Below are 19,682 nucleotides of genomic sequence, written 5' to 3'. Positions count from 1 at the left end.
TCTTTATCTAAAACTGAGTTTGTATTTCTTTATTATGCCTGTGTATTCCTTGTACATTAACACTCTTAGAGATTACCACAGTATTGTGTTCTTTATTGTTTAAAAAAAAATACAAAAAGGGTGAAGAAGAAAACCAAGATAACTCATAATCTTACAGTTCAGAGTCAAGATAATCTCAGCCAACATTTGTGTATGTGTATGTGTATGTGTATGTATATGTGTATGTATGTGTGCATTATTTGAATACTTTGGATTATACTATAATTTTAAATTCTGCTTCTCTAAAACTTTATGTTATATTCTAAACAGGTTATTAAAGATATTTCGAATGGCTGTACATTTTTCTATAATATAAATATTATAATTTATTTAATCCTTAATATTGATGCTTGAATTTTTTGGGTTTTTTTCCTCACATTAGGTAGATAGACCTTAGATAGGTCTTCATTTGCATTCTTGGATAGTTCTTTTAAACGGATCACTAGAAGTAGAATTATTAGGTCATACAGTGTGACAATTTTTTAATTATTGAAAAATATTTTCAAACTGGTTTTCAGAAATGTTGTATTATTCTCCCCTCAGAAGTTTGAGCACACCCACTTTATTATATCACTCCAACATTAAGAATTATTATTTTACACTATTAATATGCATCTAATAATTATATTTTTGTGAAAAAAATACCAACTCCTCAGTTGTTGCAAAAAACTGGTTTGTATAATTGAAACCTAAATGAAGGTGGTTAGTAAGCCAAATCTAATTCAGAAGAATTTAATTTTATCCTACCTCTGGAGTAACCTTTAACAACAAATATGGATTGAATGCCTACACTGCACACGATGTCAGTTACCCATCCATTTATGTAGCTATTTATTTAACCAGCCAACAAATATTTATTGAATGCCTCCTACACGTCAGACAATTTTGCTAGGTTCTGGGATATCGTGCTAGGCATTATGGGAAATATAAAAGCAAAGGACACATCTGATTTTTCTCCTACCTCCCACTTTTGGTTCACCGAAGCACATAATGTCTCAAGAGAAGGAAAAAGGAAGAGAGAAAGGAGAAAGTTTGTGTTGGAACCCTACCCCATCTCTTATTAACTGTGTGATCCAGATGAATCTTTTTACCTTACCTTACAAATGAATGGTAATCTTCAAATTACATAATGTTTAGCATGGTCAAGTGTAACAGGTAAAGCAGTGTATCTAGTAATTGTCATATGGGTAGATGACAGGGCATAAAAGGAGAAGAGATTTAAGCTATTTGAGGGCAGGAATATGATTTTGTTCATTGCTATATAACCAGCTTCTAAAACACTGTTACATATCAAGTATGCAATACACATTTGTTAAATAAGAGAAAAAACAAATTAATTTTTCCTTGCTTCAAAGCAGTCAGCTACGATCCATCAAATTAGTTGCAAACTGGAAGACTCCAGGAAGTGTCAAACACTGGCACACCTGGGAAGGGACTGATCCTTGAGCTGATTCCGCCAATCAAAAGTCTTTAATGTCCTAAGGAAAAGACATGCACAGATTGCTTTGGAGAAAGAAGATACCAAGTAGCAAGGGAGTAAAATGTTTAAACCCAATGTAATTGGACACATTGTACATTCCCAATACTCCTGTTGAGAGCAGACTCAGCAAAAACTACATTTTAAATTTTCAGCTCATTAGTAAGTAAAGCATATTTTACACAAGGTTTTTTGGAGGAGATGGAGGAGGGATTGCATTGCACTTGACAAAGCACACTGCTTTATCCCTTCATTAGACATCCTGGCTCTCTCCCCTAGCTGCTGCTAATTGCCAGATCTCTTTTCCCTTTCTTGCCTTCTCTCTACACAGCCTCTAAAAACACTTGTATGTTTCAAGCCAATCAGATTCAGACCACAGCTAACTTATACAGGCAATCAAAGCAAAATTCTTAGCTAACAACTATCCTTTGTTCTCCAATCTTGTTCCTTCAGGGTATTACTTTGCCCTATCCCAAAGGACCTTCTAAGATAGTCATGTATCCAAAGATATCAAGTCTCTTCTCAGGGCCAAATTTTGCTGCTGAAATGGAAATATTCTATGTATGTTGTAGAACAGTTCTATCCAACAGCACTTTCTGCAATGATAAAAATGTTCTATATGTATGCTGTGTTATGCAGTAGCCACTAGCTACATGTGGCTATGGAGCTCTTGAAATGTGGCTACTGTGATTGAGGAACTGAATTTTTTATTGAATTCAAATTTAAACCAGTGGCAACTGCATTTGCCAGTGCAGATCTAGAGGATCTCCTTGTCATTTTACAAGGAAAAGATAGTAGCATCTGCAGATGTTAGAATTCCCAATCAGGCTGAACTCGAGGCTGAGTTTTTAAGGGCAGAAAGATCCACCCTGGAGAAGAAGCTTCAGTGGTAATCAATGTGCTTCCTTCCGTGGTCAAAACTAGATCTGATCTCCCTCTTCTCTGGGCACCTACTTACTGTTTGTGATTGCAGTGGAAAATGAAGAGGGGAAAAAAATCCATCAGTTACACAGTGAGAGAAAAAAATCCAGATGGAGATGTACAAACTGGACAGTACGTAGGTTTGCAGGCAGAGTCCATTCCATAGCATGGGGTAGCATGGACACACAAGCACCTGAGCTATCTCAAAGTGGCTTGTAAAAAGTCATTGTCTGTCATGGATAACATTCATCAGAGGACAATCAAATGGGCAAAAACTCAAGTGGGATTAGGAATGAACAGCATTCCAGCTTTCCGGAACTCAAGACATTCCAAAAGAAAAGGTACACAAATCTCAGAGACATCGTGCATAAAGACTGTGTGTACATTTGCAGTAATGTACAATGTGTTGGTGCCTTTATTTCCTTTCATATTAAAAAAACTTGTGGCTGGGCGTGGTGGCTCACACCTGTAATCACAACACTTCGGGAGGCTGAAGTCGGCAGATCATTTGAGGTCAGGAGTTTGAGACCATCCTGGCCAACATGGTGAAACCCTGTCTCTATTAAAAATACAAAAATTAGCCGGACATGGTAGCACACACCTGCAATCCCAGCTACTCGGGAGGCTGAAGCAGGAGAATTGCTTGAACCTGGGAGGTGGAGGTTGCAGTGAGCCGAGATCGAGCCACTGCACTCCAGCCTGGGTGACAGAGCAAGACCCTATCTCAAAAAAATAAATAACATTTTTTTAAAAATTAACTTCTACCTTGGAGCTAGGACTGAAAGTTGTTGTTGTTTTTTTCCTCTTTCATGAGTGTTTAGTATCAGTGGGTCTTAAATGTGAAAATGTGCTGTCCATGCTTTAAAAACCAACAAGAAACAATCTCAGAAATATGTAATCTTTTTTTTTTTTTTTGGAGACGGAGTCTCGCTCTGTTGCCCAGGCTGGAGTGCAGTGGCAGGATCTCAGCTCACTGCAAGCTCCGCCTCCCGGGTTTATGCCATTCTCCTGCCTCAGCCTCCCAAGTAGCTGGGACTACAGGCACCCGCCACCTCGCCCGGCTAGTTTTTTGTATTTTTTAGTAGAGACGGGGTTTCACCGTGTTAGCCAGGATGGTCTCGATCTCCTGACCTCGTGATCCGCCCGTCTCGACCTCCCAAAGTGCTGGGATTACAGGCTTGAGCCACCATGCCCGGTCAGAAATATGTAATCTTACAATCCATCTCCTCTTTCCCTTTCTTTTATAGGCCTCCCGGTTGTCTCCTGGAACTAATACTATGTGTACCGTCTAAGTGGAGTATTAAATGTCAATGTGTTCCAAACCATCAGCATCCAGTTGGGTTAATGGCATCAAAGAAAAAGAATAAATGGGAATTGAATGTAGTGATGCCTACTATGTTATATGACTAATTTTATGGTCACAATGGCTTTCACCATTAAGCACCATTCTTTGTCATGAATGGTTTGAGAACATGAAAATAACTTAAGATTTTCAGTAACACTGAGAATGAATTAGGTTTTAAATGGTCATTTCCAGAAGATAATGTCAAATATATTTAATCCTATAATAGCTACCCCTTGTCCTTCCCCACAAAATATTTTATAATCTTTTCTTAATTTGCTGCACTTTTATTCTCTGAAGATTACAGGTTTTCATTCTTTTATTCAACCCTGAAAAAAATGTAGTAAATTAAGATGTATATAGGAGTTATCCAGTGAGACTTGCAGTTAATTTTCTATCAAATTTAAAGTAGTCAGCAAGTCTTCTAATGAGTGTGTCAGTGGTACTTGGTTATGAATCATCAGCATCTCTTTCTAGGAAACTGCTGTCACAAAATGACTAGGATGCAGATAAAATGAGAGGTTGGCATTAGGCAGAAAAATTACTATTTGGTGCCCTCTGAAGAACTTAGAAGTTTTTTGATAACCATGCTATGGTACAATATGGTAAGCACTGAGTAAGTGTAACATGCCATTATACAACTGAGTAATTGAGACATAAATATTTGTTTATAGACTGGCACCAAGAACCATGGTGAGTTTTCTGCCCCTACTGTTAGCATCCTTTCACTGCAGAATTGTTCTAATCCTTTGGCTACTGCTCTTACCTCTCTTTCCTCCATCCTTGTGTGCCAAGTGTTCAGGAAAGATTATTCCTTGGAAGGTAGTATGATGCCTGCTTTTGGTCTTACCAAAGGCCAGGAAGCTTTGTGCTAAAGCTAGCAGCAGATCTCAGCCACCTGGAAGCTATCATCACAAAAGAGAATATTATCGCCAGGAGTAGAGCTTTAAGCAAACTCCCCTCAGACCAAAGGTCTCAGGCAAAGGTCACAGGAAGATTTCATATAAATCCAATTGCATGTCATCTCAGCAACATCACTTTATCTAGAATGTGGGGTCTTCCTAGGTGCCGCTGGAGGCAGAGAGTCTCTGAATGGCCTGGACCTGCCTCCCTGCCTCAGTCCTGTGGAGGGGATGATCTACCTCCTCCCATTCCCATCACCCCAGGTCGCAGCCCTTGGTGTTATCTGAGAATTCCCCAAGGACCTAAAGTGAATAAAGGGCTTTCCATTTTCAAGGAGCCACATACTTTGGAAGGAAATAAGAGTCTACAGGAAATAGTGAGATCTCAGACGTGGCCTCCTGGGAAAGGAGTCCCTAAGGGATGTCGTCTTGCCTCTCTCTGATCCGATGCCACCTCCATCCCTCTCAACAAAGAAGAGCCATACCAAAAAGCTCTAATGAAAGACTTGGTCTGACCTATGTAACACAGAGATATGGTCCAAGGAAAACACAAACCCACAAATCAGAGCACAACATGCACAAAAGTGTTTTTACACAACATAGTTCTTCCAAAAATGACAAATCAATTGAGCAAACATACCTCTATGGAAGATAGCATATTCAAGATACGGAAGAATTTCCACCACAGAGAGAAAAAGAAGGCAGCGATTTTAAAACAAATATATACATATTCCATATTTTCCCTCAAACAGAAAAATAGGAAACACCATTTCTTCAGCGAGAACAGTTGGTAATCATACAAAAGCAACAGATTTAGAAATCATGGAAATGAAAAATATAGTCATTGCTATAAAAAGCTAAGTAGACAAGATAATTAGTCGTCTAAATATGGCTGAAGTAAAAGATTAATGACATGAAAAAAGAATTGAGAAACTCAGAATTCACTACAGAAAAAGAGATGGAAAATATGGATAATTTGAAACATGGAAGCTAGATTGAGAAGCTTCAACACCCATTTAATCAACACCTACAAGTATATGCCAGTAAAAATAAAGAAGAGAAAATATGTGGATGTTATAACTGAAGGGTTTCTGAAACTGCAGAGGCATATGTGTTTCCAGGTGAAAGGGCGTACCAAATGTCAAGTCAGATAAATGTAAGAACCCAAACCTGATCAAGACATACAGAAATTGAAGAAGAATGATGATGAAGATAAAAATCTTTAAAAACAACCAGATATAAAAAGGTATCCAATGGAGGAAAAGGTGCTATTCAGAATGCTGGTCAACTTGAGGCAAATATGTTGTCCAGAAATATCTGGGGACTGACTCTGCTTTCTCCTGACCCTCTGCGTCCCAACCTCTCCATGATCAGGTGAGAATTTGGCCTTGCTGACACTGAATGTGGTTAATAAAACAGAAAGGATGGTGTTTATAATCATTTCCTTAAAGCAAGAAAATAGACTTAGTGTAAATTTATAGTGAATAAACCAAAATCTCTTAATAAGAAAGCAAAGTGGCATTAAAACAAATTGATCTTTCCAGACCTGTCAAGCCCCTACCTTGTGTGGAAAGTGCTACTGCTGACCAAGAAAAAGAGAAAACGTAAATAAACAATGTTTGGAATAAAATATTAGATATAATTCAGATGCAGTAGAGGATTTTAGAGTCATATGGTTAAAAATTGAGATTTTGATAAAATAGACACTTTTTAAATAATAGAAGGTATAGAAAGATTAAGTAATTAATAATTATTAGGGAAACTTAATTTGGTAGTAAAAATAAAATATCTTTTCCCTAAAGCACATCTGGTTCAGATTGTAAATTGTATGACATGATTAAGGACCAGGGAATCTCTATCATAATAGAAAAAGAGAAAAAGCTGTCTAATTAGTTTTCAAGTCTGGCCTGACATCGATACCAAAACTTGACAAATGTAAGTGAGAATAAAATAATAGACCAATCTAACTTACAATGATATATTTAAAAATATAAAAAATGAAATATTTCCAAATGAATCCAAACTGTGTACTTCTAAAAATATTAACTCATTATCATAAACTTTATCCTAAGGATATAAAAATAGTTTAACATTTGACAATCTATCAATGTAAGTCAACATATATCAGATTAAAGGAGAAAACTGTGATCATTATAAAAATAAGAAAATAACAGACTCCTCAACATTCATTTTTTAAAAAAAAAAATTTCATTCTAAACACAAAACAAAATCTATCTGGTATAAAATCCTAATGTAAACTATATATTTAATGGTCAGACACTGATTTGTAAATAATAGTGTCAATAACAAAACAAGTAAAGTTAACATCCCTTGCCCATGATTCAATATTCTATTGAAATTCTTAACCAATTGAATAAGAGATAAAATAACAAATAAAGGGTTAATAGGCTATTAGTGAAAGAGTATATGATGACATGACATATAAAATAAAAATAAATAATTATTTAATTAAAATCAATGAAAGAATATAGAAAAGTTGTAGGAAGTAAGATAAACATACAAAATTTAATAGTTGTCCCTTTTTAATAAATAATTAGAAAATATCCCAAACAAATAAGGATCTTACTTAAATTAGCAACGAAATTTTAAATTACCATGATAAAACTAAGCAATTATATGTGGAAAACTTGTTAAACTATGTTGAAATATGTTAAAAAGTCACTGAATAATTGCAGATGTCCATAGACTAGGAGATGTAATGTTGTGAAGTCAATTCTCTCTGAAGTAATTTCTTAAATCAATATTTTTTCAATGAAAAAAATCTACCAAACTAATTCTAAAATTGATATTTGAGTAGAAGTCCAAGAATAGTCCAGGTAATTTTCAAAGGAGTTCAGGGGAAGGATTTGCTATATGTGATGTCAAGATTAAGTATTAAGCTATAGTAATTAAAATATTGTGGTCTTGGTTTTGGAACAGATAAATAGATCGATGGAACAGAATCAAGTATGCACAAACCCAAGCAGGTTCTGGAACTTAGTGTAAAGACAGCAGTAACATTAAAAATTGGTAGAGAAAATATATATCATTCAATAAATGACTTTCCATATGGAAAATATAAATTAGGGTTATTTATATCATAAAAAATTACAAGTGGCCAGGCAAGGTGGCTCACACCTGTAACCCCAGCACTTTGGGAGGCTGAAGCGGGCGGATCATGAAGTCAGAGATCGAGACCATCCTGGCCAACATGGTGAAATTCCGTCTTTACTAAAAATACAAACAATTAGCTGGGCGTGGTGGCCTGCACCTGTAGTCCCAGGTACTAGGGAGGCTGAGGCAGGGGAATTGCTTGAATCCAGGAGGTGGAGGTTGCAGTGAGCCAAGATTGGGCCACTGCACTGTAGCCTGGAGACAGAGGAAGACTCCATCTCAAAAATAAAATAAAATTACGAGTGGATTAGGAACATAAAGTTTTTAAAAGATTAAGCAATATTTTAGAAGAAAAAGAAAGTTTCAGACCAAAAAGAACAAAGACATCATAACCAAAGTTCAAAGACAAGCAATATAGCGTGAAGTTACTTGCAATTTATATAAATACACAAAAACTTATATGAAATAATAGTATCCTGAATATAGAAAGTACTGTTACACATGAATAAGGAAATACAAACAGCCTAACAGAAAAATGAACAAAGGATACAAACTAGAAATGATATTAAAATAAGAAATACAAAATGCCAATATGACTGTGAAGAAAAGTTAATTTTCCATAATTATGAAATACTACTTTTTACCAAATGAATTTAGCTGAAATAAAAACTCAATACAATCAATGTGTATTTTTTGTTTTACTAGATGTGGTCGATGGTACACCAAAGCTCATATAGCAATCAATTTGTACTCCCATCAGAAATATGTAAAAGTGATTGTGTTCCCACATCCTGGCCAATACTCACTCCTCTTCATTGTTCTGTTAATCGTACTCCATGGAGAATGATGTTTGGGGGCTTACACAAAAGGTTGGACATGCCTAATTAAAGTTCTGTAGTGACTAGATTTATGATATTGGACTGAAAGTATTTGCCAAAATTTGGTGATGGGATTCTGAAAGGAAGTTTAGCAGTATATGGAATTAGAATCTTTACTTCATTAAAATTGACTATGTGTCATGAAGGTGTCTTGTAGCAGAGAGTTTTAGTAGAAATTAGCCAAACACTACTGAGGCATCTAGCGGCACATCAAGTTATATTGCAGATATTTTGGGGATTTGTCAAAGGTAGCTTGAGATTAAGGAATTTCAAGTTGAAAATGCAGATGAAACTAATAAATGTCAAGAATATGAAGAAAAGAGAATGTTCAAACACTGCTAAACTGGACTGTCTTTGGAAAGCAGTATCTAGTAACTGTGCCTCTGTGATATCCCATAACCAGCAAGTCAACTTATAGGTAAATACCCCTGAGAAACATATGCACAAGGATATTTGTACAAAAATATACATTACAGCATTGTTTCTAATAGAGATAAATTAAAGCAACATAAATGTCCATTGATATGATGTAGATTTTAAAAATTTATTAATAGGTGAAATACTATTTATCCCTTAAAATAAATTAATAAGAAGTTGTAAGTGAACATGATATATCTCAAAAATATGTTGGTGAAAAAATCAAAACACATGTTTATCTCTTTGTGGATATTTTTAACATGCACACAAATGTTACTATATATTATATATGGGTGCACAGATGTATGGCAGGACTGATATAGTGATGTGCATCAAATTCATGATACCAATGACCTGGGGTGCAAGGTGAGAATGGCTGGGAATGGAACAGAGAAAGATTAAGCACTGGGCATGCTGCTTTTGAGCTGACAGTAGGATTTTCAAATGGAAATATCCATTTATGGCAGTGGAACATACAAATCGAAGAATCAGGCAGCCTGTTTTTCACTTTATTTTACTTTATTTTATTTTTTGACAGAGTCTTGCTCTGTCACTCAGGCTGTAGTGCAGTGGTGCGATTATGGCTCACTGCAGCCTCAATCTCCTGGGCTCAAGCGATTTTCCCACCTTAGCCTGCCTAGTAGCTGGGACAACAGGCATTCCACGATTCCTGGCTAATTTTTAAACATATTTTGTAAAGATAGAGTCTCATTATGTTGCCTAGGCTGGTCTCGAACTCCTGGGCTCGAGTGATCATCCCGCCTCAGCCTCCCAAAGTCCTGGATTCAAGCAGCCTATTTTAAAGAACATTTCTAATGCTGCTTGTGAACCTAAAGTTAATGACTGATCAAACTATTGTAACAAAAAACAATTTGTGGGTATCTATTATAATTTGAATAGCTAACTAAACCTATAAACTCACTGAAGAATCTCATCTTTAGAAATTTCAGTTCCAAATGTAGCTTCAAAATGTTGCAGTACAAATAAGATGGTTTATATGTCATACTATATAAAGTAAACATGGGTGAGATTCATTTTCTGAAGCTCAGTCAATATTGCATAATTCTTTTGTGCTGTGAGGGCAAATGCTCTGTTGACCAATATACTTGATCTTATGAAGTCAGGCTTAAATATACTTCCATTTTTACAGGGTATATTTGTATAATAAAGGAATATAATGATGTTTAAAGAACTGGCTATTTTTCTTACCACTTAACAAAATCCAAACTAAATCTAATTTGATAAATATATAAAAACTTGATTGTTCATTTTTCTTTTCTTAGTTCTATTAATATAGTAAACAAGATTGGGCTAGCGGTACAAAGTTCTGGTTTTGTAATTTGGACTGGTAATGTGAGTTAATTTTCATAGTCATTAACATGCTTTTCTACAAATGAGTTCTGCTAATCACAAGGGGAAGCATCTCTGAGAAATATTGGACTAGCACATGGTAAGTGCTCAAAATATTTTTGTTGAATTGAGTGAATGAATGAATAAATTATCATTTGTAGAAAGGTCCAAAAATCTTAAAACACTAATGGCAAATTTATTTTACATTAATAAAAATATTAATGGTAGTCCACATATATTTTTCTGCATGAAAACCTATCAACCAGTGGCATTGTAGATGCTTAGTAAGTGTGCATTGAATGAAGAAATGAATGGCTACACTGTACTACATTTATATTCTCACAAAAACTCAGTAAATGATTTTTTGCCTGCTTCCTTACTATTAATGAGATATATCAGATATATACAGCACTGTCCATTTTACTGTATTAGTTATACCCTTTGGTTGAAAATGGTAGAAACTGATTTTGAGAATAAAGGCATTTATTGGCTTCTGTGCTTGAAAAGTAAGTCTGCTGGCTTCAGGTGCAGCTTAAAATGGTGGCTCAAGATGTGGATTATGTCTAAAGTGAGAAGAAAAGATTAGGGAAAGAGGGGTAGAAAGAAATGAACAAAGCCTCCAAGAAATATGGGACGATGTGAAAAGACCTAATCTACATTTGGTGGGTGTCCCTGAAAGTGATGGGGAGAATGGAACCAAGTTAGAAACAATCTTCAGGATATTATCCAGGAAAACTTCCCCAACCTAGCAAGGCAGACCAACATGCAAATTCAGGAAATACAGAGAACACCACAAAAATACTCCTTGAGAAGAGCAACTCCAAGACACATAATTGTCAGATTCACCAAGGTTGAAATGAAGGAAAAATATTAAGGGCAGCCAGAAAGGTCAGGTTACCCACAAAGGAAACACATCAGACTAACAGCAGATCTCTCGGCAGAAACCCTACAAACCAGAAGAGAGTGGGGACCAATATTCAACATTCTTAAAGAAAAGAATTTTCAACAGAGAATTTCATATACAGCCAAAGTAAGCTTCATAAGTGATAGAGAAATAACATCCTTTACAGACAAGAAAATGCTGAGAAATTTTGTTACCACCAGGCCTGCCTTACAAGAGGTCCTGAAGGAAACACTAAACATGGCAAGGGAAAACTGGTACCAGCCACTGCAAAAACATGCCAAATTGTAAAGACCATTGATGCTATGAAGAAACTGCATCAATTAATGGGCAAAATAACCAGCTAACATCATAATGACAGGATCGAATTCACACATAACAATAGTAAACTTAAATGTAAATGGGCTAAATGCCCCAATTAAAAGGCACAGACTGGCAAATTGGATAAAGAGTCGAGACTCATCAGTGTGCTGTATTCATGAGACCAGTTCTCATGTGCACGGACACACATAGGCTCAAACTAAAGGGATGGAGGAAGATCTACCAAGCAGAGAGAGAGAGAGAGAGAGAGAAAAAAAAAAAAAAAAAAAAGCAGGAGTTGCAATCCTAGTCTCTGATAAAACGGACTTTAAACCAACAAAGGTCAAAACAGACAAAGAAGGCCATTACCTAATGGTAAAGGGATCAATTCAACAAGAAGAGCTAACTATCCTAAATATATATGCACCCAGATGCATAAAACAAGCTCTTAGAGGCCTACAAAGAGACTTAGACTCCCACACAATAATAATGGGATACTTTAACACCCCACTGTCAAGATTAGATCAACAAGACAGAAGGTTAACAAGGATATCCAGAATTTGAATTCAGCTCTGCACCAAGCAGACCTAATAGACATCTACAGAATTCTACACCCCAAATCAACAGAACATACATTCTTCTCAGCACCACATATTCCAAATTTGACCACATAATTGCTAGTAAAACATTCCTCAGCAAATGTAAAAGAACAGAAATCACAACAAACTGTTTCTCAGACCACAGTGCAATCAAATTGGAACTCAGGATTAAGAAACTCACTCAAAACCACACAACTATATGGAAACTGAATAACCTGCTCCTGAATGACTACTGGGTACATAACAAAATGAAGGCAGAAATAAAGATGTTCTTTGAAACCAAAGAGAACAAAGACACAACATATCACAATCTCTGGGACACATTTAAAGCAGTATGTAGAGGGAAATTTATAGCACTAAATGCCCACAAGAGAAAGCAAGAAAGATCTAAAATCAACACCTTAACATCACAATTGAAAGAACTAGAGAAGTAAGAGCAAACACATTCAAAAGCTAGCAGAAGGCAAGAAATAACCAAGATCAGAGCAGAACTGAAGGAGATAGAGACACGAAAAAACCTTCAAAAAATCAATGAATCCAGGACCTGGTTTTTTGAAAAGATCAACAAAATAGATAGACCTCTAGCAAGACCAATAAAGAAGAAAAGAGGGAAGAATCAAATAGACACAATAAAAAAATACAAACTACCATCAGAGAATACTATAGACACCTCTATGCAAATAAACTAGAAAATCTAGAAGAAATGGATACATTCCTGGACACATACAGCCTCCCAAGACTAAACCAGGAAGAAGTTGAATCTCCGAATAGACCAATAACAGGTTCTGAAATTGAGGCCATAATTAATAGCATACCAACCCAATAAAGTCCAGGACCAGATGGATCCACAGCCGAATTCCAGCACAGGTAAAAATTGGAGCTGGTACCATTCCTTCTGAAAGTATTCCAATCAATAGAAAAAGAGGGAACCCTCCCTAACTCATTCTATGAGGCCAGCATCATCCTGATACCAAAGCCTGGCAGAGACACAACCAAAAAAGAAAATTTTAGACCAATATCACTGATGAATATCGATGAGAAAATTCTCAATAAAATACAGGCAAACCAAATCCAGCATCACATCAAAAAGCTTATCCACCACAATCGAGTCGACTTCATCCCTGGGATGCAAGGCTGGTTCACCACACTGAAATCAATAAATGTATTCAAACACATAAACAGAACCAATGACAAAAACCATGTGATTATCTCAATAGAAGCAGAAAAGGCTTTCAACAAAATTCAACAGCCCTTCATGCTAAAAACTGTCAATAAACTAGGTATTGATGGAGTGTATCTCAAAATAATAAGAGCTATTTATGTCAAATCCACAGCCAATATCTTACTGAATGGCAAAAACTGAAAGCATTCCCTTTGAAAACCGGCACAAGACAAGGATGTTCTCTCTCACCACTCCTATTCAACATAGTGTTGGAAGTACTGGCCAGGGTAATCAGGTAAGAGAAAGAAATAAAGGGTATTCAGTTAGGAAAAAAGGAAGTCAAATTGTCTCTGTTTGCAGATGACATGATTGTATACTTAGAAAATCTCATTGTCTCAGCCCAAAATCTCCTTAAGCTGATAAGCAATTTCAGCAAAGTCTCAGGATATAAAGTCAACATGCAAAAATCACAAGCATTCCTATACACCAATAACAGACAAACAGAGAGCCAAATCATGAGTGAACTCCCATTCACAATTGCTACAAACAGAATGAAACACCTTGGAATCCCTTACAAGAGATGTGAAGGACCTCTTCAAGGAGAACTACAAACCTCTGCTTAATGAAATAAAAGAAAAAAACTACTCTAATGTTCATATGGAACCAAAAAAGAGCTCACATAGCTGAGAAATCCTAAGCAAAAAGAACAAAGTTGGAGGCATCACACTACCTGACTTCAAACTGTACTACAAGGCTACAGTAACCAAAACAGCATGGTACTGGCACCAAAACAGATATCTAGACCAATGGAACAGAACAGAGGCCTCAGGAATAACGCCACACATCTACAACCATGTGATCTTTGACAAATCTGACAAAAACGAGATGGGGAAAGGATTCCCTATTTAATAAATGGTGCTGGGAAAACTGGCTAGCCATATGCAGAAAGAAACTGGATCCCTTCCTTACACCTTATGCAAAAATTAACTCAAGATGGATTAAAGACTTGAATGTAAGACCTAACACCATAAAAACCCCCAGGCAATACCTTTCAGGACCTAGGCATGGGCAAAGACTTCATGACTAAAACACCAAAAGCAACGGCAACAAAAGTCAAAATAGACAAATGGGATTTAATTAAACTAAAGAGCTTCTGCACAGCAAAAGAAACTATCATCAGAGTGAACAGGCAATCTAGAGAATGGGAGAAAATTTTTGCAATCTATCCATCTGACAAAGGGCTAATATTCAGAATCTACAAAGAACTTAAACAAATTTACAAGAAAAGAAAATATCAAAAAGTTGGCAAAGGATATGAACTGACATTTCTCAAAAGAAGACATTTATGCAGCCAACAGACACACGAAAAAATGCTCATCATTACTGTTCATCAGAGAAATGCAAATGAAAACCACAATGAGATACCATCTCATGCCAGTTAGAATGGCAATCACTAAAAAGTTAGGAAACAACAGTTGCTGGAGAGGATGTGGAAAAATAGGAATACTTTTACATGGTTGGTGGGAGTGTAAATTAGTTCAACCATTGTGGAAGACAGTGTGGTGAATCCTCAAGGATCTAGAGCTAGAAGTACTATTTAACCCAGTGATCCCATTACTAGGTATATACCCAAAGGATTATAAATCATGCTACTATAAAGACACGTGCACATGTATGTTTATTGCAGCACTGTTCACAATAGCAAAGACTTGGAACCAACCCAAATGTCCATCAGTGATAGACTGGATTAAGAAAATGTGGCACATATACAACATGGAACACTATGCAACCATAAAAAAGGATAAGTTCATGTCCTTTGCAGGGACATGGATGAAGTTAGAAACCATCATTCTCAGCATACTATCACAAGGACAGAAAACCATACACTGCATGTTCTCACTCACAGGTGGGAATTGAACAATAAGAACACATGGACACAGAGTGGGGAACGTCACACACACACCAGAGCCTGTATGGGAGTGGGGGGCTGGGAAAGGGATAGCATTAGGAGAAATACCTAATGTAAATGGCGAGTCGATGGGTGCAGCAAGCCAACATGGCACATGTATACCCATGTAACAAACCTGCACGTTTAGCACATTACCCTAGAACTTAAAGTATAATAATAATAATAATAATAATAATAATAATAATAATAATAATAAAAGATTTGGTTCATGTCTCTCTATTTTTCAAACTGCTCCCCTGTAGGAGCTCCATTTGGGGACAGTTTCACCTCTTGTATTTCCTATCTGGTTCCTTATGCTTCTTGTTAGAGCCAGTGAAAAAAGGGCAAGAATGTCTCTTTCCCAAAAAGTTATGTTTTTACTGGCTCACACTGGATCCTCTGCCAATCTCCATCCCAGAGCAGTGGAATGAGTTGTTTAGTGTTGAGACAATCTGAGCTCACCTGTGACTAGAGAGTGGAAGGGTGGAAGACAGTGTCAGCTTCCCTTGAAACCCATGAGCTATTTGAAGAAGCAGAATATGAGAGTAAAAATTAGGTCCATGTCAACAAGGAGTTTGAGCAACAAATGTCTACTTTATCTATCAAATAGTATCACAACTTTACCTATAGTTTAGTTGTGAAGATAAAAGATACATAAATGAAGTAATGAATGGCCAGTATGTTATCATGCAGAACAACAGCAAACATTGGTAATAAATGTTTAATTGCATAATACACAAAAATAAGAGCTGAACAGAAGGAAAGGTGAATGAAACAAAATCAATTGTGGTTTTGTATCAGTAGAAAATGTTCCAAATATTTATCAAGCACCTACTCTCTGTGTCTGTACTAGGATCTGTTACTTACTTGTGAAGTCATTGCCCTCTCTGACCTTAAGATGGGGATAGTATCTATCCTACTGTATTAGTCTGTTTTCATGCTGCTGATAAAGACTTACCTGATACTGGGCAATCTATAATAGAAAGAGGTTTAATGGACTTACAGTTCCACATGACTGGGCAGGCCTCACAACTATGGTGGAATGCAATGAGGAGCAAGTCACATCTTACATGAATGGCAGCACGCAAAGAGAGAGACTGCGCAGGGAAACTGTCATTTTTAAAACCATCAGATCTCGTGAGACTCATTCACTATCACGAGAACAGCGCATGAAAGACCCACACTCATAACTCAATCACCTCCCACCAGGTTCCTCCCATGACAGGTGGGAATTCTGGGAGTTACAATTCAAGATGAGATTTGGATGGGGACTCCACCAAACCATATCACCTACCATCCTCAAAGAATCAAAGAGATAAATGTATATCAAAGTACCAACTAGACATCACTACATGGATGTGGTAAATTTTGCAATCATAAGCTTAAATATCTCTACTTATGCTCTTTCCTTTGTCTGGAATATTTACTTCTTGGGTCAGTAAAATCCTACTCCTCATTCAAAATTGAACTAAACGATAATTTCTATGAAACCTTCTCAGTATCTATCTTTTTCCCAGTTGAGAGTGATTTAATTACCCATTCTGCACTACATTTTGTTCTTGCCTCTGTTACAGTAATCAACACATGACAAGTGATGTGCTGTTTGTAAAGCACTTCCAAGTCCATCAATTCAATTGTTCTGACAACTCCCTAGAAGGAAATATTATAATTGTTCCCATTTTGTGCTAGAGAGACTGAAAATCACTACCAAATTTTCAGAGATCAGATAGTCCCAATGTTCTGTTGTTACATGTTACTGACAATTGAAAATGAAGGAAAACATCCTCATTTTTCATGAAGCAAGTATAAAATTAACACTTAACCCTGGTATAGACAGTACAAAAAGAGAAAATTGCAGCCCAGTATCACTTATGAATAATTGTTGGAAAAATTCTAAATATTAGCAAAAAGAATCAAACTTCACATTTTAAAAAATACAGCATGACCAAGTAGAATTTATCTCAGGAATGCAAGGTTGTTTCAAAAATAAAAAATTAATTAGTATAATATGCCATGTTGAGATTTTAAAGAAGAAAAATAGTATGATTACCTCCATAGATGCTGAAAAAAGTCTGTGAAAAAAATCAATACCCTCTTCTGATTTAAAAAAAACTCAAGAAAATAAGAATTGTTACATACATTTTTAACATGATAAAATATACATATTCCTTAGTCTTAAAGCCAGTGCCTTACTTAATGAGAAAACACAATAAGAGGCACAATGCATGGATAGCCACTACTTTCACTATTCTCAACATTCTACCGGCAATGTCAGCCAATGCAATCAGACAAAAGAAATCAAAAGACATCAGACAAAAGAAATCAAAAGAAATAAGACAAAAGAAAGCCAGGAGAATTGCAAAGAAGGAATAAATTTTTTCTATTTGCAGATGTACCATATACCTGGAGAATCTTAGGGAATAAATGGCAACCTCAATCAAAAAACTTCATAATGTTGCAGGTTATTAAATTAACATACAGAAATCAATGGCAATTTTTTTATTTTTAGAAATATTTTTTCTTTTATAAAATAATTTAGTGTTTTTCAAATCGTCTTCAAATATATACAGAAAAACTTTTCTTGTGCAACAGAATCAGTTGATTTTTAAAAAGGAAATTTGCACAAACATTAAGAGATACATTGATTCCAGGTGAAAGTGCCAGTCTAGAACTCTCCTGAAAGACCACAAATCTATTGCTAAACCTTGGGCTTCCTTAGACTTATACTTGGATTATCATTTGCTCATTGTATTAGACCGTTTTCATGCTTATCTGAGACTGGGCAATTTACAAAAGAAAGAAGTTTAATGGACTTACAGTTCCACATGGCTGGGGAAGCCTCACAGTCATGGTGGAAGGCAAGGGGGAACAAGCCACATCTGACAAGGATGGCAGCAAGCAACGAAAGAGAGAGTTTGTGCAGGGAAACTCCTGTTTTTAAAACCACCAGATCTTGTGAGACTTATTCACTGTCATGAGAACAGCGTGGCAAGACCTATCGCCACGATTCAATTACCTCCTACCAGGTTCCTCCCACAACATGTGGGAATTGAGGGAGTTACAATAATTCAAGATAAGATTTGAGTGAGGACACAGCCAAACCATATCCACTATCACTCTGCCCCTGGCCCCTCCAAAATCTCATGTCCTTTTTACATTTCAAAACCAATCATGCCTTCCCAACATACTCCCAAAGTCTTAACTCATTTCAGCATTAACTCGAAAGTCCACAGTCCAATGTCTCATCTGAGACAAGGCAAGTCCTTTCCACCTATGGGCCTGTAAAATCAAAGACAAGTTAGTTACTTCCTAGATACCATGGGAGTACAGGAATTGGGTAAATACAGCCTTTCCAAATGGGAGAAATTGGCCAAAACAAAGGGGCTACAGGCCCCATGCAAGTCCAAAATCCAATGGGGCAGTCACATCTTAAAGCTCCAAAATGATCTCCTTTGGCTCCATGTCTCACATCCAAAATGATCTCCTTTGGCTCCATGTCTCACATCCACCTCTTGCTGATGCAAGAGGTGGGCTTCTATGGCCCTAGGCAACTCCACTCCTGTGGCTTTGCAGAGTATAGCCCTTCTCCTGGCTGCTTTCATGGGTTGACATTGAGTGGCTGTAGCTTTTCCAGGTGCATGACGCAAGCTGTCAGTGGATCTGCCATTCTGGGGTCTGGAGGATGGTGGCCCTCTTCTCACAGCTCCACCAGACAGTGCCCCAGTAGGGACTCTATGTCAGGGCTCTGACCCTACATTTCCCTTCTGCACTGCCCTAGCAGAGGTTCTCCATTAGGGCCCCACCCCTGCAGCAAACTTCTGCCTGGGCATCCAGGCATTTCCATACATCCTCTGAAATCTAGGCAGAGCTGCCCAAACCTCAGTTCTTGACTTCTGTATACCTGCAGGCTCCACACCACATGGAAGCTTCCAAGGTTTGGGGCTAGCACCCTCTGAAGCCACAGCCCGAGCCATGTCTTGGCCCCTTTTAGTCATGGCTGGAGCAGCTGGGACACAGGGCACCAAGTCCCTAGACTGCACACAGCACAGGGACCCTGGGCTTGGCCACAAAACAATTTTTACCTCTTAGGCCTCCTGGCTAGTGATGGGAAGGGCTGCCATAAAGACCTCTGGCATGCCCTGGAGACATTTTCCCCATTGTCTTGGGGATTAACATTCAGCTCCTCATTACTTACACAAATTTCTGCAGCTGGCTTGAATTTCTCCTCAGAAAATGGGATTTTCTCTTCTATCACATTGTCAGGCTGCAAATTTTTTTGAACTTTTATGCTCTGCTTCCCTTATACAACTGAATGCTTTAAGAGCACCCAAA

The 19,682-nt window shown here is 37.0% G+C and overlaps 1 protein-coding gene across 1 annotated transcript in view; it reads left to right on the top strand.

Moving 5' to 3' along the window:
- The window catches only part of TMEM244 (transmembrane protein 244), a 43,507-nt gene extending 39,698 nt beyond the window's left edge, over window positions 1-3,809 (top strand). The window contains exon 6 of the mRNA XM_023230608.2: window positions 3,685-3,809. Coding sequence (XP_023086376.2) covers window positions 3,685-3,710 — 26 coding nt within the window. The 3' untranslated portion in view covers window positions 3,711-3,809. The remainder of the gene's footprint in view (window positions 1-3,684) is intronic.
- The last annotated feature ends 15,873 nt before the right edge of the window (window positions 3,810-19,682 follow it).

This window comes from Piliocolobus tephrosceles, chromosome 5, assembly GCF_002776525.5.
Source record: "Piliocolobus tephrosceles isolate RC106 chromosome 5, ASM277652v3, whole genome shotgun sequence".
Classification (NCBI taxonomy): domain Eukaryota; kingdom Metazoa; phylum Chordata; class Mammalia; order Primates; family Cercopithecidae; genus Piliocolobus; species Piliocolobus tephrosceles.
This window is presented reverse-complemented; position numbering and strand designations above follow the sequence as displayed.